The sequence below is a fragment of the Amphibalanus amphitrite genome, unplaced genomic scaffold (genome assembly GCF_019059575.1).
Source record: "Amphibalanus amphitrite isolate SeventyFive unplaced genomic scaffold, NRLGWU_Aamphi_draft 000578F_arrow, whole genome shotgun sequence".
In the NCBI taxonomy this organism is placed as follows: Eukaryota; Metazoa; Arthropoda; class Thecostraca; order Balanomorpha; family Balanidae; genus Amphibalanus; species Amphibalanus amphitrite.
Window position 1 is genome coordinate 141,159 of NW_024882072.1, and position 27,898 is coordinate 169,056.

The 27,898-nt window shown below is 55.3% G+C and overlaps 1 protein-coding gene across 7 annotated transcripts; it reads left to right on the plus strand.

Annotated features, from left to right (window-relative positions):
• The first annotated feature begins 29 nt into the window (after nucleotides 1-29).
• Nucleotides 30-27,730, plus strand: LOC122394187. Of its 7 annotated transcripts, none has more exons than XM_043390885.1 (3): nucleotides 30-49; nucleotides 3,121-3,279; nucleotides 20,479-27,730. In XM_043390885.1, exons 2-3 carry the CDS (start codon nucleotides 3,132-3,134, stop codon nucleotides 25,995-25,997), a joined length of 5,667 nt encoding a protein of 1,888 aa, XP_043246820.1. In that variant the 5' UTR covers nucleotides 30-49; nucleotides 3,121-3,131; the 3' UTR covers nucleotides 25,998-27,730. The 7 variants fall into 7 exon arrangements, with proteins under 7 accessions (XP_043246820.1, XP_043246817.1, XP_043246819.1 ...); XM_043390882.1 differs by lacking the exon at nucleotides 30-49 and adding an exon at nucleotides 61-545; XM_043390884.1 differs by lacking the exon at nucleotides 30-49 and adding an exon at nucleotides 555-956.
• The last annotated feature ends 168 nt before the right edge of the window (nucleotides 27,731-27,898 follow it).

Consider the following 27,898-nt stretch of genomic DNA (forward strand, 5'->3'; position numbering starts at 1 on the left):
TGTGTTTGGACCGAGGTGAGCTTGGTGGTGGATGCGTCACAATGATTTAGATAAAACATTTTGAATTTGGAGGGTGTTAAGATTACATATGAATGCCAATTGACCTTGAGAGCTGTTGTTAATTACTGGGATGATTTTTCAAAGGTGGTTTTGGTGCATAAAGGCTTATTTATTACGAAAAATGCAAGTGGCGCGGCTAACGTGGCGCGTGCATGATTGCCTTTAATTGAAGTGATTTATCCTAATATTTTGCCTCATGAAACAATTTGAAGCAAAAGTTTAGTTTTTGCCAGTTTTTATTAGTCTGCTGCTTAAAACATTTTGAACTTTTTTAATATGGTGATGGTGAAACGTGATGTTAGGAACTTGAAAAGCAGTTACCTAGCAGGTTAAAGCCGCCCTCTGAACCCGGGGCTCTAAATGTGCATAAAACCAACAGAACAGGTGTGGCGTCAGCAGAAATGCAAAAGCTGAACCCTTCCCTTCTAATATGACCTTGCCATTCCCAATGTAACTAAGCCTTATTTGGCCCAGCGGATGGTCAGGTGAGTCATAAATATTTTTTTTAAAATAAAAAGTATTGTGAGTATCAATGCGTGATGTTATTTTCCAATCTTAGAAGGATGTTTTCATATTTTATTGCCTGAATTCATTCAGTTTCTGCTTTGCAAAGGGTGGAAAAGGTAGTTGGAGCTGCAGCGCTCAGCTAACTGCATGATTTACTTCAAAGTACAAAGATAGGGCTGCCTGCTCCTTTTTTGGCACATTTGTTCAAAAATTTCCTGTTAGACAGGAGACATTTAAAGCCGCCCTCTGAACCCAGGGCTCTAAATGTGCATAAAACCAACAGAACAGGTGTGGCGTCAGCAGAAATGCAAAAGCTGAACCCTTCCCTTCTAATATGACCTTGCCATTCCCAATGTAACTAAGCCTTATTTGGCCCAGCGTATGGTCAGGTGAGTCATAAATATTTTTTTTAAATAAAAAGTATTGTGAGTATCAATGCGTGATGTTATTTTCCAATCTTAGAAGGATGTTTTCATATTTTATTGCCTGAATTCATTCAGTTTGTGCTTTGCAAAGGGTGGAAAAGGTAGTTGGAGCTGCAGCGCTCAGCTAACTGCATGATTTACTTCAAAGTACAAAGATAGGGCTGCCTGTTCTTTTTTTGGCACATTTGTGCAAAAATTTCCTGTTAGACAGGAGACATTTTGGTTCTCTCCAGTCAGTCATCAGTTGCTATAGAAGCTGGACCTAATTTAAATTTGCAGAACGTAACCTGTCTTGACCAAATCTGACCTAACATAACTCAACCTTACCTTGCTCGGGGTGGTGGTTTGGTACATAAAATGTTTGTGTAAAATGTATTGTGAGTTTTGATGTGTGGTGTCACTTTTGGAACTTGGAGGATGAGTTTTTTTTCTTTTCTCTCTTAAATTACTGAATTTCTTCAGTGTTTGGAGGTTGCATAAGGCAGTGATAGCAGGAAAAACATGACATTTTCGATCTATATGTCAGTGTGTGACTGCATCCGTCATTGAAACGTAGGTTGCACAGTAGATGTTCTCTAGGGGCTAGGTGCTAGATGTGAGTTGTTGGCTATTTTTCTACCTTTATTACATCTGTAAACAGTGTTGATATAGCAACAGCTGCAATCAGCTGTCAGCTGATTGCATAATGTTCTTGAAAGAGCGAAGTTAGGACCACCTGTTGTTTTTCGACTCGACTCAACTAATTTTGAATTTTAACTATTTAAACTGGGATGAGTCATGTGGTAGTAGCGCCTGATTGATTTGGTTAAATGCTTTGAATGTAAATGAAAGGCTTAAAAATAACATTCTAATAAAGAATTGATATATCATTGCAAAGGTGGCTGCTATGGTGCTAAATTATTGCTTGAATTTGAAATTCTCTCTGTGTTTGAACTCAGGCTAGCAGCATTGTGGTAGTGCGCCAGACTGTTATAACTAAATACTTAAATCTGTAATTAAAATTATAAAATTATTATAATCTAACATAAAGAACTGACGCTGGCAGATGGATTGTGTTTGGTGTTTGTCTATTGATAAGACAGTATTACCCATGTGCCCTCTCCTAGCAGATTCTGATTGTAATCCCGTAGTGCCTGATTGATTTGGTTAAATGCTTTGAGTTTAAATGAAAAGCTTAAAAAATATTATTCTAACAAAGATTGATAATGGCAGAGGTGTGGTAAAAAATAATATTCTAACAAAAAATTGATAATGGCAGAGGCGTGGTAGTTGTGGATTGCAGGCACTAATGTGATCTTGAAAAAGATATCGGTCAGCAGGACCGACCGACCGACCGACCGACCGACCGACCGACCGACCGACCGACCGACCGACCGACCGACCGACCGACCGACCGACCGACCGACCGACCGACCGACCGACCGACCGACCGACCGACCGACCGACCGACCCGACCCGACCCGACCCGACCCGACCCGACCCGACCCGACCCGACCCGACCCGACCCGACCCGACCCGACCCGACCCGACCCGACCCGACCCGACCCGACCCGACCCGACCCGACCCGACCCGACCCGACCCGAATTTTGAATTTTAACCATTTGAACTGGGGTGAGTCATGTGGTAGTAGTGCCTGATGGATTTGGTTAAATGCTTTGAATGGCTACAGTGTGGGCGGCAGTTCGACCCGAGGCAGGCCAGCACTGCAGCTGTGGAGCCGACATGGGGTCGCCGTGTGGTTAGAGAAGCGATCGAAATTCGAGTGTGCAATCCGTCTTTAAACCAGGGCGTGGGTAAATTCTCGCTTAGCCCCATATGGGACAGTGCTCTAAAACAGTAGTTTTTCTTTGGAAGAGGAAGTGTACCTATTGGCTATGTTTTACATATGAGAATAGGCAAGTTGTGCGTCACGTGCTGGATATTTAGAAATTTGATTGATGTGTTGCGAAAAATGGCTACCTGATTTTTGTCTGTTTTAAACCTATGTGTGCCCCATCGAACGGGACCAATAATAACTTTTACCCACTATCCAGTGAAAGTCCGTTAAAACAATTTCAAACAGTATTACCCTTTTGCCTCCTCCTAGCAGATTCCGATTGTAATCCCGTTCCTTTGTTCCATTTCCAGAATTGCTCGCAATGTCGGGTCAAACACCTCCGCCAACGTCGCCGAGTCGCCCGACCGCCGCCGACCCTCCGGGGCCAGCGCCGGAGACGGTGGCACGGCGCGCTGACGGTCTGATGGTCGATGGCGATGCAGCTGAACCCGCAAACGGTCAACGTAACGGTCAGTCCGTAGATCCGACGGTGAACGCCGCGGCCGCGAGACGGGCGCGTGATCGCGAGCGTCGTCGCCTCGCCCGAGAGCGAGAAACTGAGGCTGAGCGACTTCTTCGCCTGCAACGTAAACGTGAAGGCCAGGCTCTGGCGCGCGCTAGACAAAGAGATCAGACAGGTGGCGCGGGCCCTTCCCATCAGGCGGTAGTCGATGCAGTGCCGGTTCCCGGTCCATCGGGGGCCCAGCCGCCGGTCATCCTTGCCGCGGATATCGCTGCCGCGCGACGCGAGCGTGACCGGGAGCGTCATCGACTTAGGAGGGAGCGTGAATCGGAGGCTGAGCTCGCCGAGCGTCAGCGACGCAATCGTGAGAGAATGGCTACGGCTCGCACTAAGGTCAGGACAGGGAGAGACGGCGCAGGTCTTGAGCCACCTGTTGCTGCTGGTGTGGCGGATCAGCCGATCGCACCACCGACTGCGTTTGAACCGCCGGTGGTGGGCGGTGTCGCGGACGTCGCGCCCGGCGCGGAGGCAGTGGGCGGCGCTGTAGGAGAGGTGGCAACGCACTCGCCCGATGGTGCTGTAGATGCTGTCGAGGCGACAGTAGCCGATGCGCCAGACGACGCAGCGGCGCGCCGGCCCGCGGCCGATGCGCCCGACGCGGAGGCAGTGGGCGGCGCTGTAGGAGAGGAGGCGCCCCACACGCCCGATGGTGCTGTAGACGCTGTCGAGGTGGCAGCGGTCGATGCGCTAGACGGCGCAGCGGCGCGCCGGCCCGCGGCCGATGCGCCCGACGCGGAGGCAGTGGGCGGCGCTGTAGGAGAGGAGGCGCCCCACACGCCCGATGATGCTGTAGACGCTGTGGAGGTGGCAGCGGTCGATGCGCTAGACGGCGCAGCGGCGCGCCGGCCCGCGGCCGATGCGCCCGACGCGGAGGCAGTGGGCGGCGCTGTAGGAGAGGAGGCGCCCCACACGCCCGATGATGCTGTAGACGCTGTGGAGGCGGCAGCGGTCGATGCGCCAGACGGCGCAGCGGCCCGCCAGCCCGCGGCCGATGCGCACGACGCGGAGGCAGTGGGGGGCGCTGATGGACAGGCTCCGGTGGACGCGCCCGCCCGTCGTCGAGGCGACCAGCACCTGCTGGCTCGCAATTATGTCCCCGCCGAGTTCGAGCCGCCGGCTGGCATGCAGCTGGGCCGAATGGACACCGTCTGTGCCCATTGTGGAGCGCTGCGCTGGCGTGCCGAGCCCGCAGGCGCCTGTTGCCATCAGGGCAAGGTGCAGCTTGACTTCCATCCCCCGCCGCCGGACGAGATGGTGGAGCTGATGACCCCCGGCACGGCGTTCTATGACGAGTTTCGGGGCAAAATTCGCGCTTACAACACGGCCTTCCAGCTGGCCAGTATGGGGTGCAACGTCGTCCGACACGACGGGGCGTATCACGCGGCTTTCACCGTTCAGGGTAGCGTGTGTCATCGTATGGGATCTCTACTGCCCGCTCGCGGCGGCGAGGAGCAGTTCATGCAGGTGTATTTCCTCGACGCAGACGAGGCCACCGCGCGACGTGCCACCATGTGTGGCGGCCTCGACAGAGCCGTTCTCGACATCCTTTTGGGCATGCTGCACGAGCACAACAACTACGTGCGTGCGCTCCAGCCGGCTCTGCTGATGGCGCGCGGTGTGCCGAACTGCCGGATCGTGTTGTCGGCCGAACACCGGCCGCTGTCGGAGCACGAGCGCCGGTTCAATCTACCGATCGGTCGCGAAGTGGCGGTCCTGATGCCCAATGAGATGGGGGGCCGGCGCGACATCGTCGTTCGCGAGCGCGGCGGACAACTGTTCCGCATCGACGAACTGAGCCGCCAGTACGACCCGCTGCTCTATGTGCTGCTGCACCCGCGCGGCACGGACGGGTGGTCGCTCGAGCTGAAGGCCGAGCGCGGCGTCACAATCCGTCAGTATGGTGCGTTCCACATGCGCTTCCGACCGGGTCATTTCAATCTCATTCCGCGAGGGGGCCGGCTGTTTCAACAGTACCTGGTGGACACTGAGGCAAAAGCTGAGTCGAGTCGTCTGTCGTATGTGCGCGCGAACCAGGACGGCTTCAACGGCTTCCGCGCCGAGACCATCCGCGGCGTGCGAGACGCGCTGGCTGACGGCGAGGAGCACGGCCGAGCCGTCGGACGGCGCGTGGTGCTGCCGGCATCCGTAACGAGTAGTCCGCGCTTCATGATGGCCAAACTACAAGACGCTCTCTGCTACGTTCGAGACTTTGGCGCCGCCGACTTTTTCATCACCGTGACGTGCAACCCGGCCTGGCCAGAGATTGAGCAAACTCTGCGCACCCTCTACCCGGGAGAGAGGCCGGGCGACTACGATCGGCCGTGCGACCACCCTGACGTTGTCAGTCAGGTGTTTGACCTCAAGCTGCAGGCGCTGCTGAAGCAGCTGCGGGGCGGCATCCTGGGTCGACAGCGGGCCATTCTGCACACGATTGAGTGGCAGAAGCGTGGCCTGCCGCACGCTCACCTTCTGCTGTGGGTCGTGCCCGCCGACAAACCTCGCGCCGAAGACGTGGACACGTGCGTGTGCGCTGAGCTGCCAGATCCCGAGACCGATCCGGAACTGCACGCGATCGTCTGCACCAAGATGGTGCATGGTCCGTGCGGCGCGCTGAACCCGCAGGCGGTCTGCATGAAGGACGGCCGCTGTAGCGTCGGCTATCCGCGCCCGTATCTGGAGGCCACAGAGCTGCCAGAGCGCAGCTATCCCAAGTACAGGCGGCGCGCGCCGGAGGACGGCGGTCAACGTGCGCGGACGCCCGGACGGCGCGGTGTGGAAATCGACAACCGCTGGATCGTTCCCTACAATCCGCACATCCTTCGCGCGCTGGACTCACACGTCAACGTCGAGCTGATCACGCACGCGATGGGAGCGATCCGCTACTGCATCAAGTACGTCACCAAGGGCTCGGATAGGATCATGTTCGCCGTGCAGCCCGACGGCGTGGTTGACGAGGTGACCCAGTATCAGAACAGCCGGTACCTGGGATCCATGGAGGCAGCGTGGCGGCTGCTCGACCGACCAGTCCACGTCCATCATCCGCCGGTCCAGCGGCTGCAGCTGCATCTCGGTGACGACGAGAGACGTGTCGTGTTCCGCGGCGACGAAAACCTGGAAGCGGTCATCGCGGGCGAGCAGGCTAATCCATCCATGCTCACAGCCTTCTTTGAGCTGTGCCAGCGTGACGCGTTCGCGGCGACACTCCTCTACCCAGAGGTGCCGCGATACTACACGTGGCAGGTGCGACGCGGCCGGGGCGCAGACGCCCGTCCGGCCCACTGGAAACGCCGCGTCCGTGGCCAGCCTCACCCCGAGGTGCCGGGCGTGGTTGCCTCTGAGACTCTGTCGCGCGTGTACACCACGACGCCGCGCGCGGGCGAAGTTTTCTTTCTTCGCCTGCTCCTTCACAGCGTCCGAGGTCCGCGCTCTTACGAGCACCTCCGCACGGTCGATGGCCGCGTGTGTGCCACCATGCGCGAGGCGTGCTCCGCACTGGGGCTGCTCGAGGACGGAGCGCACTGGGCGCGCGCACTGGAGGAGGCGAGTGTGACGCGCTTTGCAGGTGGTTTGCGTTTCCTCTTCGCTCTGATTCTGATCGAGGGAGAGGCTACGTGCGATCCCATGGCGCTGTGGATGAGGTTCGCGGACGCCCTGTCCGAGGACATCGCTCGCCGTCAGCGCACCGCTCGCGCGGCTGGCAGACGTGGTCTCACCGAGGACGAAGTGCGCCAGCAGGCGCTGCGGAAGATCGCTGGCATTCTCCGCCGGCTGCGCGGCAGATCTCTGGCGGAGTACGGACTGCCGGTGCCGCCGGTGCCGGACGCCGCCGCCGCCGCCGATGGCGACGACGACGAGCCGCCCGGCGGTCCCGAGTACGACCCGGCCGCTCTGGCCGATCGCGTTGAGCGCGACGAGCCGCGTCTGACGGATGACCAGCGCGCCGTCTATGACGAGGTGCTGCGACGGCTGGACAATGACGAGTCGGGTGTCATCTTCCTGCAAGCTCCAGGCGGCTGCGGGAAGACGTTCTTGGAGAACCTGCTGCTGGCCAAGGTGCGCAGCCGGGGACACGTGGCAGTTGCAGTGGCCACATCCGGCATCGCAGCCAGCCTGTTGGAGGGCGGCACGACTGCCCATCATCGGTTCAAGATCCCTCTGCAGCTGCATCCTGACAACGAGAACGTCTGCGGCATTGATCGCCGCTCTCCCGAGGCCGACTACCTTCGCCGCTGTCGCCTCATTGTATGGGACGAAGCGGCCATGACGAACCGGCGCGCCACTGAGGCGGTCGACCGGGCTCTCCAAGACGTCCGCGACAGGCAAGAGCTGTTTGGCGGCGTTCTGACGCTGCTCTCTGGCGACTGGAGACAGATCCTGCCAGTGGTGAAGCGCGGCGGGCGCGCAGAGGTTGTTGACGCCTGCCTCAAGTCATCGCCCATGTGGCCTCGGATCGACACCATGGAGCTCGCGACCAACATGCGGGCGTTGAACGGCGACGATCAGGCCGGTGAGTTCGCCAACTTCCTGCTGCGCGTCGGCGACGGCCGGCTGCCCGTCGTGGCACAGCCGGACTCGGTGCAGGTGCCCGAGTTGGTGGTCAGTCCGGCGCGCAGTCTCGCCGCCTTGGTCGATCGCATTTTCCCTGACATGGCCGGGCGACACCGTGATGAAGAGTGGCTGCATGAGCGCGCCATCCTCTCGCCGCTAAATGCGACCGTTGACAGGGCGAATGAGGCCGCGCTGGCCCTTCTGCCCGGCGAAACAGTCACGTACGCTAGCGTCGACACCATCAGTGACGACGACAACGAGGATCACGGGCCTCCGGTGCCCACCGAGGTGCTCAACGCGATCGACGTGTCGGGCATGCCGTCGCATCGACTTCAGGTCAAGGTCGGCGCCCCGGTCGTGTTGATGCGCAACCTCGACGCTCCGCGCGTCGTGAACGGCACGCTGTGCACGGTGCTGCGCGCCGCGCCCAACGTGCTCGAGCTGCGAATCGCCAGTGGAGTCGCGCGTGGCGAGACGCTGTTTTTGCCGCGCCTCCCTCTGGTGGTGAGCGCTGTCGATTCCGGCATCGGCCGACCATTCCGCCGCTGTCAGTTCCCCGTCAAGCTGTCATTCGCCATGACCATCAATCGCTGCCAAGGGCAGACTAAGCGACGCGTGGGCATATATCTGCCATCCCCGGCCTTCACTCATGGCCAGTTCTACGTGGCTCTCTCGCGCGTAGGCAGCTTTGATTCAGTCGAGGTGCTTTCCACGCACAACAATCGGACGCGGAATGTCGTATACAGAGAGGTTCTGTGAGGTGCGCGCGCCAGGATCGGGCGTCATACGGGTGCGTTATGGGGCGTTATCTTAGTTCGGTTGTCGAGCGACGATCGGATGTACCCCGCGTTGTGCCGTCCTTCACCCAATTGCTATGACGTTGAGCCCGGAGTGGCCGGAGGAAGCCCTTGCTCCTTGAGTGGGAGGGCCACTCTGTCTGTCCGGGTGGTCAATGTCGACGGCCAACTGTAGGCTGCGGCCAATCGTATTGGGCGTTAGGAAGCGGGTGCGTCATCGGCCGTAATCTTAAACGTTATCGGAAGTATAGTCAGGCGGCGGCGTCCAAGAGCGGTCAGATACTCCTGTGGTCAGTCGTGTGGTACGGCTGGTGGTCCGTGTGCTGGGATTTTTTAGTCTGGAAATGTTAGCGCGTCGCTGTTGGTTGTGAGACCCCCTTTCAGACGTGTGAACGTCTGAAGTCCGTTTCGTGTGATCGATCGGACACTTCACCCCTTGATAGGGGGAGTCTAAACCGCTGCGGGGCGAGTCTTACGTCTGAGCGTGTCAGTGAGTGAGTCCGTGTGCGAATGTGTGCGTGACTGTAACTGTGTCAACTGTCAGGTGTGACGGTTGTTAGGCGCGTCGCTGTCGGTTGTGAGACCCCCTTTCAGACGTGTGAACGTCTGAAGTCCGTGTCGTGTGATCGATCGGACACTTCACCCCTTGATAGGGGGAGTCTAAACCGCTGCGGGGCGAGTCTTACGTCGGGGGGTGCCAGTGAGTGAGTGCGTGGCTGCATCTGCATCCTGTGCTTAACCCTTTCGGTGCTGTGGGTATTTGGAGTGGTGAATGATTGCGCGTGAGTGAGTGTATGCCGGTACGCGCTGACGTAACGGGCCCTTAACCGTTATACTAAAAGTTTGACATCGTTAACGTAAGTTCATCAGGAGGCTGACATTGACATTTCAGTGTGCTTAACTCATTTCATTGTGCTTAAATCATATTTCAAAGTTACTTTAAAAACGTGTTAAGGGCGGGGTGCGCGCTCGGAGCACTTCCACGACAGTGCACCCTGGTAACAGGCTGTGTTCAGTGTGCGGAGCCGACCTTGATGTTCCCTATAAAACCTTCAATCTATCCATCACCTCGGCACGGCGACCCTGAACTATGCCTGGCTAAGACTCCGAGCCTTTTGACTTCCTTATGCCGTGTCCCTGACTACATTTCTCGCCACCATGCAGTTAACCAGCAGGGCCGCCAGTCATCGACACCGGCTGCCGCCAGCAGCCGCAGCTGACGCCAACAAACCCCGGATCCGATAAGCTCTGCCAGGCAATCGGACCAGACCAGTCCAGCTAATCCCAGCAAGTCATTCTGACTGTGTCTAATCCGGTCAGTGTGTCGCCTAATGCCGCTTTGACACTTTGCTTACTTCTGTTTCCTAATCGGCCTTCCTATTGTGTATCGCCATAGCAGCACGCTACATTTACACTACTTCTACTTCACTGCTCTTTTTCTCCTACTGAGCATGCTGCCTACACAGGGCGGTTTTTGTAGCGTAGCTTAGCACGCCAGCATTACCGCTGTCAACCTTCTGAATTCATGTCAGAATGATTCGCCATGTCAACTACTGTGACCTGTCCCCTGGCCCAGTTAGGTAAATCGCTGCTGCTAGATTTCACATAAACATTCACTGCTCGAATTGGCTAATCCCGTCGTTTGGCTGCTGCAAATCTCCTGTGGCCCAATCATGCGCGCGGAGCAAGCAAGTCACCTAGTTTAAATATCCATTTGAGTAGGATTGCGGGTTTTTTGAAACGCTCAGTTTTTGCAGCGAGCTTTTCCTGTTAGGGCTTGCGAGATAGCTGCGTGCACACATATCTCTTCAACATTGCGCGCCTCACAGGAATGCGGCTGATTCACGTGCTTTTGTGAGCGAGGTGCTTCCCTCCGGGAGAAATTCGCCGTCCCCATATGCTTAACACAGAGCCGAGCGGCGGCTGACAGGTGGCCGGCTCTCGGGAGATCGGCAGCCGACACTCGAAAAATCGACAAGCCGCCGCTGAATGCGCGTGCGAAGATGAGCGGGCTACCGCCGTTCCGGAGAGACGGCTGGAAAATTCCACCGGCCGGCCCGGCGGCAGTGTGTCGGGCGGCGGGCGGCGGGGCGGGGTTTCCCCGTCCAGCGGCCGGCAGCGCTGAGCCGAGTCGTTCCCACGGTCTGGCGGCCAGCTGGGTGGGGGCGGGGTGGGGAGTGGGGCGGCCGATTGCCAGCCGCTTCTCCACGGGCAGGTGCTGCCACCTGCGCAGTAGTTCCACTGGCGGCCGCCAGGCCCGTGTGCGGGCCGTGCGCGGTAGTTCCGCCAGCGGCCGCCAGAGGTCACGCGCGTCGTGTCTAACCTGACGAAGCTACAAAAAGTTAGATAACTTTTATAAGAGGGACGGTAAAGCCACAATTCCAACGCTGAATGTTGGGCAAAAGCAAAGGGATCCAACACAGCCATCTGTATTTACTGTATTTACCCTTTTCAGTCAGCGATAAGCCCCAGCAATCGCACCGCTGCAAAACTCGCAAGCTGTTCACCGTGCAGGGTATTGCATTATAAACACCCACCGGCTCTCTCAACATATGTGTAAACGCTTAATAGGTAGGACGCATAAAGCAAGTAAGAAATGATAGGTAGGCGAAACAAAATACGAATTGGAATTAAGCTTAACTCAAGTTGCAAATAATTCATTGGAAACAAATTAAAACGTACTGAGATTAAAACATATTCGCAACTTTGGTCGTCTTAATACGTCTGATTTAAACGTCGGAAAGGAACAAGTTCTTTGCGGTATTTAGGCAAGTAAATACCAAGTACTTTGGTTTTCAGTATATTAGCAAGTTTTCAGTACATTACCAAGTAGCAGGTGATACAGCAAGCTGGCAGGTACTTTGGCAAGTTCAACAAGTTTTTCGTGAATATCTAAGCTTCTAGACGTCCGATTAACACGGGACGAACACCAATCGATCCCAAATTTTCTCCCTCATACTTTGATTGCCAAAGCGACGCGGAGCGAGCCAAGATATCTTGTTTAAATATCCATTTGAGTAGGATTTCGGGTTTTTTGAAGCGGTCAGTTTTTGCAGCGAGCTTTTCCTGTTAGGGCTTGCGAGATACCCGCGGAAACACATATCTCTTCAGCATTGCGCGCCACACAGGAATGCGGCTGATTCACGTGCTTTAGTGAGCGAGGTGCTTCCCTCCGGGAGAAATTCGCCGTCCCCATATGCTTAACACAGAGCCGAGCGGCGGCTGACAGGTGGCCGGCTCTCGGAAGATCGGCAGCCGACACTCGAAAAATCGACAACCCGCCGCTGAATGCGCGTGCGGCAGTGCTGAGCCGAGTCGTTCCCACGGTCTGAGGTACCCCCAGTTTGAAGATTCGGCTGTAGAATATGTAGTTTTAAATACGTAGTTTGACGTATATCTCGGAAAAGTGAGATACGGCCAGAAATGAGTGTGGGTCCCTCCGTTCTGAAGATTCTGATCGACGCCGATTGAAATAATTCGCCGTGCATATCTCGGCTTATTGACGACCGATTGACACGGGATAAACACCGATCGATACCAAATGGCTCTGTGTGTGGGGGGGGGGGGGGAGTAGAGTGGCAAGTTTTCCTACCCGACGAACCCGGAATTATCCCGAGGGGGTAGGTGTGGGAGTAGAGTCGGGGGAACGGGGGGGGCGAGTGCAAGTACCAAGTACTTTCGCAAGTACCAAGCAAGTACCAAGTACTTTTACAAGTACCAAGCAAGTACCAAGTACTTATGGAAATACCAAGCAAGTACCAAGTACTTTGGCAAATACCGAGTACTTATGCAAATACCAAGCAAGTACCAAGTACTTTGGCAAGTACCGAGTACTTTGGCAAGTACCAAGTACTTTTGCAAGTTCAGCAAGTTTTTCGCCAATATCGAAGCTTCTAGACGTCCGATCGTCACCGGAAAAAAACACCATTCGATCCCAAATTTTCTCCCGAATCTTTTTATGGCCAAAGCGACGCGGAGCGAGCCAAGATATCTTGTTTAAATATCCATTTGAGTAGGATTTCGGGTTTTTTGAAACGCTCAGTTTTTGCAGCGAGCTTTTCCTGTTAGGGCTTGCGAGATACCCGCGGAAACACATATCTCTTCAGCATTGCGCGCCACACAGGAATGCGGCTGATTCACGTGCGATTGTGAGCGAGGTGCTTCCCTCCGGGAGAAATTCGCCGTCCCCATATGCTTAACACAGAGCCGAGCGGCGGCTGACAGGTGGCCGGCTCTCGGGAGATCGGCAGCCGACACTCGAAAAATCGACAACCCGCCGCTGAATGCGCGTGCGACAGTGCTGAGCCGAGTCGTTCCCACGGTCTGAGGTACCCCCAGTTTGAAGATTCGGCTGTAGAATATGTAGTTTTAAATACGTAGTTTGACGTATATCTCGGAAAAGTGAGATACGGCCAGAAATGAGTGTGGGTCCCTCCGTTCTGAAGATTCTGATCGACGCCGATTGAAATAATTCGCCGTGCATATCTCGGCTTATTGACGACCGATTGACACGGGATAAACACCGATCGATACCAAATGGCTCTGTGTGTGGGGGGGGGAGTAGAGTGGCAAGTTTTCCTACCCGACGAACCCGGAATTATCCCGAGGGGGTAGGTGTGGGAGTAGAGTCGGGGGAACGGGGGGGGCGAGTGCAAGTACCAAGTACTTTTGCAAGTACCAAGCAAGTACCAAGTACTTTTACAAGTACCAAGCAAGTACCAAGTACTTATGGAAATACCAAGCAAGTACCAAGTACTTTGGCAAATACCGAGTACTTATGCAAATACCAAGCAAGTACCAAGTACTTTGGCAAGTACCGAGTACTTTGGCAAGTACCAAGTACTTTTGCAAGTTCAGCAAGTTTTTCGCCAATATCGAAGCTTCTAGACGTCCGATCGTCACCGGAAAAAACACCATTCGATCCCAAATTTTCTCCCGAATCTTTTTATGGCCAAAGCGACGCGGAGCGAGCCAAGATATCTTGTTTAAATATCCATTTGAGTAGGATTGCGGGTTTTTTGAAGCGCTGAGTTTTTGCAGCGAGCTTTTTCTCTTAGGGCCTGCGAGATACCCGCGGAAACACATATCTCTTCAGCATTGCGCGCCACACAGGAATGCGGCTGATTCACGTGCTTTTGTGAGCGAGGTGCTTCCCTCCGGGAGAAATTCGCCGTCCCCATATGCTTAACACGGAGCCGAGCGGCGGCTGACAGGTGGCCGGCTCTCGGGAGATCGGCAGCCGACACTCGAAAAATCGACAAGCCGCCGCTGAATGCGCGTGCGAAGATGAGCGGGGTGCCGCCGTTCCGGAGAGACGGCTGGAAAATTCCACCGGCCGGCCCGGCGGCAGTGTGTTGGGCGGCGGGCGGCGGGGCGGGGTTTCCCCGTCCAGCGGCCGGCAGCGCTGAGCCGAGTCGTTCCCACGGTCTGGCGGCCAGCTGGGTGGGGGCGGGGTGGGGAGTGGGGCGGCCGATTGCCAGCCGCTTCTCCACGGGTAGGTGCTGCCACCTGCGCAGTAGTTCCACTGGCGGCCGCCAGGCCCGTGTGCGGGCCGTGCGCGGTAGTTCCGCCAGCGGCCGCCAGAGGTCACGCGCGTCGTGTCTAACCTGACGAAGCTACAAAAAGTTAGATAACTTTGATAAGAGGGACGGTAAAGCCACAATTCCAACGCTGAATGTTGGGCAAAAGCAAAGGGATCCAACACAGCCATCTGTATTTACTGTATTTACCCTTTTCTGTCAGCGATAAGCCCCAGCAATCGCACCGCTGTAAAACTCGCAAGCTGTTCACCGTGCAGGGTATTGCATTATAACCACCCACCGGCTCTCTCTACGTATGTGTAATCGCTTAATAGGTAGGACGCTAAAACAAGTTAGAATTGATAGGTAGGTGAAACAAAATACAAATTGGGAACAAGTATAATTCAAATTACAAATAATTCTTTGGAACAAATCAAAATTATCTGAGACCAAGGCAAATTCGCAAAGTCTTTGATCGACTAAAGACGTCTGATTTAAACGTCGGAAAGGAACAAGTTCTTTGCGGTATTTAGGCAAGTAAATACCAAGTACTTTGGCAGGTTTTCAGTACATTAGCAAGTTTTCAGTACATTACCAAGTAGCAGGTGATACAGCAAGCTGGCAGGTACTTTGGCAGGTTCAACAAGTTTTTCGTGAATATCTAAGCTTCTAGACGTCCGATTAACACGGGACGAACACCAATCGATCCCAAATTTTCTCCCTCATACTTTGATTGCCAAAGCGACGCGGAGCGAGCCAAGATATCTTGTTTAAATATCCATTTGAGTAGGATTGCGGGTTTTTTGAAGCGCTGAGTTTTTGCAGCGAGCTTTTTCTCTTAGGGCTTGCGAGATACCCGCGGAAACACATATCTCTTCAGCATTGCGCGCCACACAGGAATGCGGCTGATTCACGTGCTTTTGTGAGCGAGGTGCTTCCCTCCGGGAGAAATTCGCCGTCCCCATATGCTTAACACAGAGCCGAGCGGCGGCTGACAGGTGGCCGGCTCTCGGGAGATCGGCAGCCGACACTCGAAAAATCGACAAGCCGCCGCTGAATGCGCGTGCGGCAGTGCTGAGCCGAGTCGTTCCCACGGTCTGGCGGCCAGCTGGGTGGGGGCGGGGTGGGGAGTGGGGCGGCTGATTGCCAGCCGCTTCTCCACGGGTAGGTGCTGCCACCTGCGCAGTAGTTCCACTGGCGGCCGCCAGGCCCGTGCGGCAAGCGGGCCGTGCGCGGTAGTTCCGCCAGCGGCCGCCAGATGGATACCGCCGCGCGCGTCGTGTCTAACCTGACGAAGCTACAAAAAGTTAGATAACTTTAATAAGAGGGACGGTAAAGCCACAATTCCAACGCTGAATGCTGGGCAAAAGCAAAGGGATCCAACACAGCCATCTGTATTTACTGTATTTACCCTTTTCAGTCAGCGATAAGCCCCAGCAATCGCACCGCTGCAAAACTCGCAAGCTGTTCACCGTGCAGGGTATTGCATTATAAACACCGACCGGCTCTTTCATCGTAAGTGTAATCGCTAAATAGGTAGGACGCCAAAAGCAAGTGAGACATGATAGGTAGGTGAAATAAAATACGAATTGAAATTAAACACACCTTAAATTGTAAGCAAATCATTGAAAAAAAATCAAAACGCACTGAGACCAGGGAAAATTCGGGAAGTCTTTGGTGGACTAAAGACGTCTGATTTAAACGTCGGAAAGGAAAACTATTTTAGAACAAGTTCTTTGCGGTATTTAGGCAAGTTCAAGTTCACCTTTGGCAGGTTTTCAGTACATTAGCAAGTTTTCAGTACATTACCAAGTAGCAGGTGATACAGCAAGCTGGCAGGTATTTTGGCAAGTTCAACAAGTTTTTCGCGAATATCTAAGCTTCTAGACGTCCGATCAACACGGGACGAACACCAATCGGTCCCAAATTTTCTCCTTAATCATTTTATGGCCAACGCGACGCGGAGCGAGCCAAGATATCTTGGCCAAGTATAATTCAAATTACAAATAATTCATTGGAACAAATCAAAATTATCTGAGACCAAGGCAAATTCGCAAAGTCTTTGATCGACTAAAGACGTCTGATTTAAACGTCGGAAAGGAACAAGTTCTTTGCGGTATTTAGGCAAGTAAATACCAAGTACTTTGGCAGGTTTTCAGTACATTAGCAAGTTTTCAGTACATTACCAAGTAGCAGGTGATACAGCAAGCTGGCAGGTACTTTGGCAGGTTCAACAAGTTTTTCGTGAATATCTAAGCTTCTAGACGTCCGATTAACACGGGACGAACACCAATCGATCCCAAATTTTCTCCCTCATACTTTGATTGCCAAAGCGACGCGGAGCGAGCCAAGATATCTTGTTTAAATATCCATTTGAGTAGGATTGCGGGTTTTTTGAAGCGCTGAGTTTTTGCAGCGAGCTTTTTCTCTTAGGGCCTGCGAGATACCCGCGGAAACACATATCTCTTCAGCATTGCGCGCCACACAGGAATGCGGCTGATTCACGTGACAAACTCGATGGCGGTCCCTCCATTCCGGAGAAAAATTACCGGCCGACGGCTGGAAAATTCCACCGGCCGGCCCGGCGCCGGTGTGCAATGTGCATGTACATATGATAAGCGTAACGCATTTATAAATCGTGAAATCGTCTTTTTTTTCTCAATACACGATGCTGCCGAGATACACGAGCGCTTTATGCCGATCATCTCCCGTCTGCAACTTCCGTGACGGGCCGTCTGCTCGGCCGCGGCGCCGGCGTCCGCCCGTACTAGATCGGCCGGTTTTCGTCACCGGACGAGCCCGGACTCGCCAAAAATTCAGGTAAGTTGGGGCCGACAGAGGGTGGAATTGATTGAGGGACGATCGAAAAACATGATACAAATAATAGGTAAAACATTTTGCAAGTAGGACTCGAAAATCTCTAATCGTACGATTTCCGTCAGAACCGGGTTCGACAAATGTTTGCTCCAGCTGCGGAGAGCAAACTGCGTCACTATAGTTACATACCATAATACGATAGAGGGACTGCAAAGTAAGACATAGTTTAGCTCTAAAAAAGTAGAAAAATATGGCAAGCATTTCTGTGTAACAAAGTATTCATGAACTCCTTCAAATAGGCATTTCTTTTAATACGCTTAATATTCATCACTAAATCGGCCGTTGTGTTTGGACCGAGGTGAGCTTGGTGGTGGATGCGTCACAATGATTTAGATAAAACATTTTGAATTTGGAGGGTGTTAAGATTACATATGAATGCCAATTGACCTTGAGAGCTGTTGTTAATTACTGGGATGATTTTTCAAAGGTGGTTTTGGTGCATAAAGGCTTATTTATTACGAAAAATGCAAGTGGCGCGGCTAACGTGGCGCGTGCATGATTGCCTTTAATTGAAGTGATTTATCCTAATATTTTGCCTCATGAAACAATTTGAAGCAAAAGTTTAGTTTTTGCCAGTTTTTATTAGTCTGCTGCTTAAAACATTTTGAACTTTTTTAATATGGTGATGGTGAAACGTGATGTTAGGAACTTGAAAAGCAGTTACCTAGCAGGTTAAAGCCGCCCTCTGAACCCGGGGCTCTAAATGTGCATAAAACCAACAGAACAGGTGTGGCGTCAGCAGAAATGCAAAAGCTGAACCCTTCCCTTCTAATATGACCTTGCCATTCCCAATGTAACTAAGCCTTATTTGGCCCAGCGGATGGTCAGGTGAGTCATAAATATTTTTTTTAAAATAAAAAGTATTGTGAGTATCAATGCGTGATGTTATTTTCCAATCTTAGAAGGATGTTTTCATATTTTATTGCCTGAATTCATTCAGTTTCTGCTTTGCAAAGGGTGGAAAAGGTAGTTGGAGCTGCAGCGCTCAGCTAACTGCATGATTTACTTCAAAGTACAAAGATAGGGCTGCCTGCTCCTTTTTTGGCACATTTGTTCAAAAATTTCCTGTTAGACAGGAGACATTTAAAGCCGCCCTCTGAACCCAGGGCTCTAAATGTGCATAAAACCAACAGAACAGGTGTGGCGTCAGCAGAAATGCAAAAGCTGAACCCTTCCCTTCTAATATGACCTTGCCATTCCCAATGTAACTAAGCCTTATTTGGCCCAGCGTATGGTCAGGTGAGTCATAAATATTTTTTTTAAATAAAAAGTATTGTGAGTATCAATGCGTGATGTTATTTTCCAATCTTAGAAGGATGTTTTCATATTTTATTGCCTGAATTCATTCAGTTTGTGCTTTGCAAAGGGTGGAAAAGGTAGTTGGAGCTGCAGCGCTCAGCTAACTGCATGATTTACTTCAAAGTACAAAGATAGGGCTGCCTGTTCTTTTTTTGGCACATTTGTGCAAAAATTTCCTGTTAGACAGGAGACATTTTGGTTCTCTCCAGTCAGTCATCAGTTGCTATAGAAGCTGGACCTAATTTAAATTTGCAGAACGTAACCTGTCTTGACCAAATCTGACCTAACATAACTCAACCTTACCTTGCTCGGGGTGGTGGTTTGGTACATAAAATGTTTGTGTAAAATGTATTGTGAGTTTTGATGTGTGGTGTCACTTTTGGAACTTGGAGGATGAGTTTTTTTTCTTTTCTCTCTTAAATTACTGAATTTCTTCAGTGTTTGGAGGTTGCATAAGGCAGTGATAGCAGGAAAAACATGACATTTTCGATCTATATGTCAGTGTGTGACTGCATCCGTCATTGAAACGTAGGTTGCACAGTAGATGTTCTCTAGGGGCTAGGTGCTAGATGTGAGTTGTTGGCTATTTTTCTACCTTTATTACATCTGTAAACAGTGTTGATATAGCAACAGCTGCAATCAGCTGTCAGCTGATTGCATAATGTTCTTGAAAGAGCGAAGTTAGGACCACCTGTTGTTTTTCGACTCGACTCAACTAATTTTGAATTTTAACTATTTAAACTGGGATGAGTCATGTGGTAGTAGCGCCTGATTGATTTGGTTAAATGCTTTGAATGTAAATGAAAGGCTTAAAAATAACATTCTAATAAAGAATTGATATATCATTGCAAAGGTGGCTGCTATGGTGCTAAATTATTGCTTGAATTTGAAATTCATCTCTGTGTTTGAACTCAGGCTAGCAGCATTGTGGTAGTGCGCCAGACTGTTATAACTAAATACTTAAATCTGTAATTAAAATTATAAAATTATTATAATCTAACATAAAGAACTGACGCTGGCAGATGGATTGTGTTTGGTGTTTGTCTATTGATAAGACAGTATTACCCATGTGCCCTCTCCTAGCAGATTCTGATTGTAATCCCGTAGTGCCTGATTGATTTGGTTAAATGCTTTGAGTTTAAATGAAAAGCTTAAAAAATATTATTCTAACAAAGATTGATAATGGCAGAGGTGTGGTAAAAAATAATATTCTAACAAAAAATTGATAATGGCAGAGGCGTGGTAGTTGTGGATTGCAGGCACTAATGTGATCTTGAAAAAGATATCGGTCAGCAGGACCGACCGACCGACCGACCGACCGACCGACCGACCGACCGACCGACCGACCGACCGACCGACCGACCGACCGACCGACCGACCGACCCGACCCGACCCGACCCGACCCGACCCGACCCGACCCGACCCGACCCGACCCGACCCGACCCGACCCGACCCGACCCGACCCGACCCGACCCGACCCGACCCGACCCGACCCGACCCGACCCGACCCGACCCGACCCGACCCGACCCGACCCGACCCGACCCGACCCGACCCGACCCGAATTTTGAATTTTAACCATTTGAACTGGGGTGAGTCATGTGGTAGTAGTGCCTGATGGATTTGGTTAAATGCTTTGAATGGCTACAGTGTGGGCGGCAGTTCGACCCGAGGCAGGCCAGCACTGCAGCTGTGGAGCCGACATGGGGTCGCCGTGTGGTTAGAGAAGCGATCGAAATTCGAGTGTGCAATCCGTCTTTAAACCAGGGCGTGGGTAAATTCTCGCTTAGCCCCATATGGGACAGTGCTCTAAAACAGTAGTTTTTCTTTGGAAGAGGAAGTGTACCTATTGGCTATGTTTTACATATGAGAATAGGCAAGTTGTGCGTCACGTGCTGGATATTTAGAAATTTGATTGATGTGTTGCGAAAAATGGCTACCTGATTTTTGTCTGTTTTAAACCTATGTGTGCCCCATCGAACGGGACCAATAATAACTTTTACCCACTATCCAGTGAAAGTCCGTTAAAACAATTTCAAACAGTATTACCCTTTTGCCTCCTCCTAGCAGATTCCGATTGTAATCCCGTTCCTTTGTTCCATTTCCAGAATTGCTCGCAATGTCGGGTCAAACACCTCCGCCAACGTCGCCGAGTCGCCCGACCGCCGCCGACCCTCCGGGGCCAGCGCCGGAGACGGTGGCACGGCGCGCTGACGGTCTGATGGTCGATGGCGATGCAGCTGAACCCGCAAACGGTCAACGTAACGGTCAGTCCGTAGATCCGACGGTGAACGCCGCGGCCGCGAGACGGGCGCGTGATCGCGAGCGTCGTCGCCTCGCCCGAGAGCGAGAAACTGAGGCTGAGCGACTTCTTCGCCTGCAACGTAAACGTGAAGGCCAGGCTCTGGCGCGCGCTAGACAAAGAGATCAGACAGGTGGCGCGGGCCCTTCCCATCAGGCGGTAGTCGATGCAGTGCCGGTTCCCGGTCCATCGGGGGCCCAGCCGCCGGTCATCCTTGCCGCGGATATCGCTGCCGCGCGACGCGAGCGTGACCGGGAGCGTCATCGACTTAGGAGGGAGCGTGAATCGGAGGCTGAGCTCGCCGAGCGTCAGCGACGCAATCGTGAGAGAATGGCTACGGCTCGCACTAAGGTCAGGACAGGGAGAGACGGCGCAGGTCTTGAGCCACCTGTTGCTGCTGGTGTGGCGGATCAGCCGATCGCACCACCGACTGCGTTTGAACCGCCGGTGGTGGGCGGTGTCGCGGACGTCGCGCCCGGCGCGGAGGCAGTGGGCGGCGCTGTAGGAGAGGTGGCAACGCACTCGCCCGATGGTGCTGTAGATGCTGTCGAGGCGACAGTAGCCGATGCGCCAGACGACGCAGCGGCGCGCCGGCCCGCGGCCGATGCGCCCGACGCGGAGGCAGTGGGCGGCGCTGTAGGAGAGGAGGCGCCCCACACGCCCGATGGTGCTGTAGACGCTGTCGAGGTGGCAGCGGTCGATGCGCTAGACGGCGCAGCGGCGCGCCGGCCCGCGGCCGATGCGCCCGACGCGGAGGCAGTGGGCGGCGCTGTAGGAGAGGAGGCGCCCCACACGCCCGATGATGCTGTAGACGCTGTGGAGGTGGCAGCGGTCGATGCGCTAGACGGCGCAGCGGCGCGCCGGCCCGCGGCCGATGCGCCCGACGCGGAGGCAGTGGGCGGCGCTGTAGGAGAGGAGGCGCCCCACACGCCCGATGATGCTGTAGACGCTGTGGAGGCGGCAGCGGTCGATGCGCCAGACGGCGCAGCGGCCCGCCAGCCCGCGGCCGATGCGCACGACGCGGAGGCAGTGGGGGGCGCTGATGGACAGGCTCCGGTGGACGCGCCCGCCCGTCGTCGAGGCGACCAGCACCTGCTGGCTCGCAATTATGTCCCCGCCGAGTTCGAGCCGCCGGCTGGCATGCAGCTGGGCCGAATGGACACCGTCTGTGCCCATTGTGGAGCGCTGCGCTGGCGTGCCGAGCCCGCAGGCGCCTGTTGCCATCAGGGCAAGGTGCAGCTTGACTTCCATCCCCCGCCGCCGGACGAGATGGTGGAGCTGATGACCCCCGGCACGGCGTTCTATGACGAGTTTCGGGGCAAAATTCGCGCTTACAACACGGCCTTCCAGCTGGCCAGTATGGGGTGCAACGTCGTCCGACACGACGGGGCGTATCACGCGGCTTTCACCGTTCAGGGTAGCGTGTGTCATCGTATGGGATCTCTACTGCCCGCTCGCGGCGGCGAGGAGCAGTTCATGCAGGTGTATTTCCTCGACGCAGACGAGGCCACCGCGCGACGTGCCACCATGTGTGGCGGCCTCGACAGAGCCGTTCTCGACATCCTTTTGGGCATGCTGCACGAGCACAACAACTACGTGCGTGCGCTCCAGCCGGCTCTGCTGATGGCGCGCGGTGTGCCGAACTGCCGGATCGTGTTGTCGGCCGAACACCGGCCGCTGTCGGAGCACGAGCGCCGGTTCAATCTACCGATCGGTCGCGAAGTGGCGGTCCTGATGCCCAATGAGATGGGGGGCCGGCGCGACATCGTCGTTCGCGAGCGCGGCGGACAACTGTTCCGCATCGACGAACTGAGCCGCCAGTACGACCCGCTGCTCTATGTGCTGCTGCACCCGCGCGGCACGGACGGGTGGTCGCTCGAGCTGAAGGCCGAGCGCGGCGTCACAATCCGTCAGTATGGTGCGTTCCACATGCGCTTCCGACCGGGTCATTTCAATCTCATTCCGCGAGGGGGCCGGCTGTTTCAACAGTACCTGGTGGACACTGAGGCAAAAGCTGAGTCGAGTCGTCTGTCGTATGTGCGCGCGAACCAGGACGGCTTCAACGGCTTCCGCGCCGAGACCATCCGCGGCGTGCGAGACGCGCTGGCTGACGGCGAGGAGCACGGCCGAGCCGTCGGACGGCGCGTGGTGCTGCCGGCATCCGTAACGAGTAGTCCGCGCTTCATGATGGCCAAACTACAAGACGCTCTCTGCTACGTTCGAGACTTTGGCGCCGCCGACTTTTTCATCACCGTGACGTGCAACCCGGCCTGGCCAGAGATTGAGCAAACTCTGCGCACCCTCTACCCGGGAGAGAGGCCGGGCGACTACGATCGGCCGTGCGACCACCCTGACGTTGTCAGTCAGGTGTTTGACCTCAAGCTGCAGGCGCTGCTGAAGCAGCTGCGGGGCGGCATCCTGGGTCGACAGCGGGCCATTCTGCACACGATTGAGTGGCAGAAGCGTGGCCTGCCGCACGCTCACCTTCTGCTGTGGGTCGTGCCCGCCGACAAACCTCGCGCCGAAGACGTGGACACGTGCGTGTGCGCTGAGCTGCCAGATCCCGAGACCGATCCGGAACTGCACGCGATCGTCTGCACCAAGATGGTGCATGGTCCGTGCGGCGCGCTGAACCCGCAGGCGGTCTGCATGAAGGACGGCCGCTGTAGCGTCGGCTATCCGCGCCCGTATCTGGAGGCCACAGAGCTGCCAGAGCGCAGCTATCCCAAGTACAGGCGGCGCGCGCCGGAGGACGGCGGTCAACGTGCGCGGACGCCCGGACGGCGCGGTGTGGAAATCGACAACCGCTGGATCGTTCCCTACAATCCGCACATCCTTCGCGCGCTGGACTCACACGTCAACGTCGAGCTGATCACGCACGCGATGGGAGCGATCCGCTACTGCATCAAGTACGTCACCAAGGGCTCGGATAGGATCATGTTCGCCGTGCAGCCCGACGGCGTGGTTGACGAGGTGACCCAGTATCAGAACAGCCGGTACCTGGGATCCATGGAGGCAGCGTGGCGGCTGCTCGACCGACCAGTCCACGTCCATCATCCGCCGGTCCAGCGGCTGCAGCTGCATCTCGGTGACGACGAGAGACGTGTCGTGTTCCGCGGCGACGAAAACCTGGAAGCGGTCATCGCGGGCGAGCAGGCTAATCCATCCATGCTCACAGCCTTCTTTGAGCTGTGCCAGCGTGACGCGTTCGCGGCGACACTCCTCTACCCAGAGGTGCCGCGATACTACACGTGGCAGGTGCGACGCGGCCGGGGCGCAGACGCCCGTCCGGCCCACTGGAAACGCCGCGTCCGTGGCCAGCCTCACCCCGAGGTGCCGGGCGTGGTTGCCTCTGAGACTCTGTCGCGCGTGTACACCACGACGCCGCGCGCGGGCGAAGTTTTCTTTCTTCGCCTGCTCCTTCACAGCGTCCGAGGTCCGCGCTCTTACGAGCACCTCCGCACGGTCGATGGCCGCGTGTGTGCCACCATGCGCGAGGCGTGCTCCGCACTGGGGCTGCTCGAGGACGGAGCGCACTGGGCGCGCGCACTGGAGGAGGCGAGTGTGACGCGCTTTGCAGGTGGTTTGCGTTTCCTCTTCGCTCTGATTCTGATCGAGGGAGAGGCTACGTGCGATCCCATGGCGCTGTGGATGAGGTTCGCGGACGCCCTGTCCGAGGACATCGCTCGCCGTCAGCGCACCGCTCGCGCGGCTGGCAGACGTGGTCTCACCGAGGACGAAGTGCGCCAGCAGGCGCTGCGGAAGATCGCTGGCATTCTCCGCCGGCTGCGCGGCAGATCTCTGGCGGAGTACGGACTGCCGGTGCCGCCGGTGCCGGACGCCGCCGCCGCCGCCGATGGCGACGACGACGAGCCGCCCGGCGGTCCCGAGTACGACCCGGCCGCTCTGGCCGATCGCGTTGAGCGCGACGAGCCGCGTCTGACGGATGACCAGCGCGCCGTCTATGACGAGGTGCTGCGACGGCTGGACAATGACGAGTCGGGTGTCATCTTCCTGCAAGCTCCAGGCGGCTGCGGGAAGACGTTCTTGGAGAACCTGCTGCTGGCCAAGGTGCGCAGCCGGGGACACGTGGCAGTTGCAGTGGCCACATCCGGCATCGCAGCCAGCCTGTTGGAGGGCGGCACGACTGCCCATCATCGGTTCAAGATCCCTCTGCAGCTGCATCCTGACAACGAGAACGTCTGCGGCATTGATCGCCGCTCTCCCGAGGCCGACTACCTTCGCCGCTGTCGCCTCATTGTATGGGACGAAGCGGCCATGACGAACCGGCGCGCCACTGAGGCGGTCGACCGGGCTCTCCAAGACGTCCGCGACAGGCAAGAGCTGTTTGGCGGCGTTCTGACGCTGCTCTCTGGCGACTGGAGACAGATCCTGCCAGTGGTGAAGCGCGGCGGGCGCGCAGAGGTTGTTGACGCCTGCCTCAAGTCATCGCCCATGTGGCCTCGGATCGACACCATGGAGCTCGCGACCAACATGCGGGCGTTGAACGGCGACGATCAGGCCGGTGAGTTCGCCAACTTCCTGCTGCGCGTCGGCGACGGCCGGCTGCCCGTCGTGGCACAGCCGGACTCGGTGCAGGTGCCCGAGTTGGTGGTCAGTCCGGCGCGCAGTCTCGCCGCCTTGGTCGATCGCATTTTCCCTGACATGGCCGGGCGACACCGTGATGAAGAGTGGCTGCATGAGCGCGCCATCCTCTCGCCGCTAAATGCGACCGTTGACAGGGCGAATGAGGCCGCGCTGGCCCTTCTGCCCGGCGAAACAGTCACGTACGCTAGCGTCGACACCATCAGTGACGACGACAACGAGGATCACGGGCCTCCGGTGCCCACCGAGGTGCTCAACGCGATCGACGTGTCGGGCATGCCGTCGCATCGACTTCAGGTCAAGGTCGGCGCCCCGGTCGTGTTGATGCGCAACCTCGACGCTCCGCGCGTCGTGAACGGCACGCTGTGCACGGTGCTGCGCGCCGCGCCCAACGTGCTCGAGCTGCGAATCGCCAGTGGAGTCGCGCGTGGCGAGACGCTGTTTTTGCCGCGCCTCCCTCTGGTGGTGAGCGCTGTCGATTCCGGCATCGGCCGACCATTCCGCCGCTGTCAGTTCCCCGTCAAGCTGTCATTCGCCATGACCATCAATCGCTGCCAAGGGCAGACTAAGCGACGCGTGGGCATATATCTGCCATCCCCGGCCTTCACTCATGGCCAGTTCTACGTGGCTCTCTCGCGCGTAGGCAGCTTTGATTCAGTCGAGGTGCTTTCCACGCACAACCATCGGACGCGGAATGTCGTATACAGAGAGGTTCTGTGAGGTGCGCGCGCCAGGATCGGGCGTCATACGGGTGCGTTATGGGGCGTTATCTTAGTTCGGTTGTCGAGCGACGATCGGATGTACCCCGCGTTGTGCCGTCCTTCACCCAATTGCTATGACGTTGAGCCCGGAGTGGCCGGAGGAAGCCCTTGCTCCTTGAGTGGGAGGGCCACTCTGTCTGTCCGGGTGGTCAATGTCGACGGCCAACTGTAGGCTGCGGCCAATCGTATTGGGCGTTAGGAAGCGGGTGCGTCATCGGCCGTAATCTTAAACGTTATCGGAAGTATAGTCAGGCGGCGGCGTCCAAGAGCGGTCAGATACTCCTGTGGTCAGTCGTGTGGTACGGCTGGTGGTCCGTGTGCTGGGATTTTTTAGTCTGGAAATGTTAGCGCGTCGCTGTTGGTTGTGAGACCCCCTTTCAGACGTGTGAACGTCTGAAGTCCGTTTCGTGTGATCGATCGGACACTTCACCCCTTGATAGGGGGAGTCTAAACCGCTGCGGGGCGAGTCTTACGTCTGAGCGTGTCAGTGAGTGAGTCCGTGTGCGAATGTGTGCGTGACTGTAACTGTGTCAACTGTCAGGTGTGACGGTTGTTAGGCGCGTCGCTGTCGGTTGTGAGACCCCCTTTCAGACGTGTGAACGTCTGAAGTCCGTGTCGTGTGATCGATCGGACACTTCACCCCTTGATAGGGGGAGTCTAAACCGCTGCGGGGCGAGTCTTACGTCGGGGGGTGCCAGTGAGTGAGTGCGTGGCTGCATCTGCATCCTGTGCTTAACCCTTTCGGTGCTGTGGGTATTTGGAGTGGTGAATGATTGCGCGTGAGTGAGTGTATGCCGGTACGCGCTGACGTAACGGGCCCTTAACCGTTATACTAAAAGTTTGACATCGTTAACGTAAGTTCATCAGGAGGCTGACATTGACATTTCAGTGTGCTTAACTCATTTCATTGTGCTTAAATCATATTTCAAAGTTACTTTAAAAACGTGTTAAGGGCGGGGTGCGCGCTCGGAGCACTTCCACGACAGTGCACCCTGGTAACAGGCTGTGTTCAGTGTGCGGAGCCGACCTTGATGTTCCCTATAAAACCTTCAATCTATCCATCACCTCGGCACGGCGACCCTGAACTATGCCTGGCTAAGACTCCGAGCCTTTTGACTTCCTTATGCCGTGTCCCTGACTACATTTCTCGCCACCATGCAGTTAACCAGCAGGGCCGCCAGTCATCGACACCGGCTGCCGCCAGCAGCCGCAGCTGACGCCAACAAACCCCGGATCCGATAAGCTCTGCCAGGCAATCGGACCAGACCAGTCCAGCTAATCCCAGCAAGTCATTCTGACTGTGTCTAATCCGGTCAGTGTGTCGCCTAATGCCGCTTTGACACTTTGCTTACTTCTGTTTCCTAATCGGCCTTCCTATTGTGTATCGCCATAGCAGCACGCTACATTTACACTACTTCTACTTCACTGCTCTTTTTCTCCTACTGAGCATGCTGCCTACACAGGGCGGTTTTTGTAGCGTAGCTTAGCACGCCAGCATTACCGCTGTCAACCTTCTGAATTCATGTCAGAATGATTCGCCATGTCAACTACTGTGACCTGTCCCCTGGCCCAGTTAGGTAAATCGCTGCTGCTAGATTTCACATAAACATTCACTGCTCGAATTGGCTAATCCCGTCGTTTGGCTGCTGCAAATCTCCTGTGGCCCAATCATGCGCGCGGAGCAAGCAAGTCACCTAGTTTAAATATCCATTTGAGTAGGATTTCGGGTTTTTTGAAACGCTCAGTTTTTGCAGCGAGCTTTTCCTGTTAGGGCTTGCGAGATACCCGCGGAAACACATATCTCTTCAGCATTGCGCGCCACACAGGAATGCGGCTGATTCACGTGCTTTTGTGAGCGAG

Excerpts from the sequence above, each read along its gene's own strand:
- LOC122394187 (XM_043390885.1), top strand. The coding sequence starts at position 3,132 with ATGTCGGGTCAAACACCTCCGCCAACGTCGCCGAGTCGCCCGACCGCC. Across the intron at positions 3,280-20,478 it reads CGCAAACGGTCAACGTAACG|AATTGCTCGCAATGTCGGGT; the intron begins GTCAGTCCGTAG and ends TTCCATTTCCAG.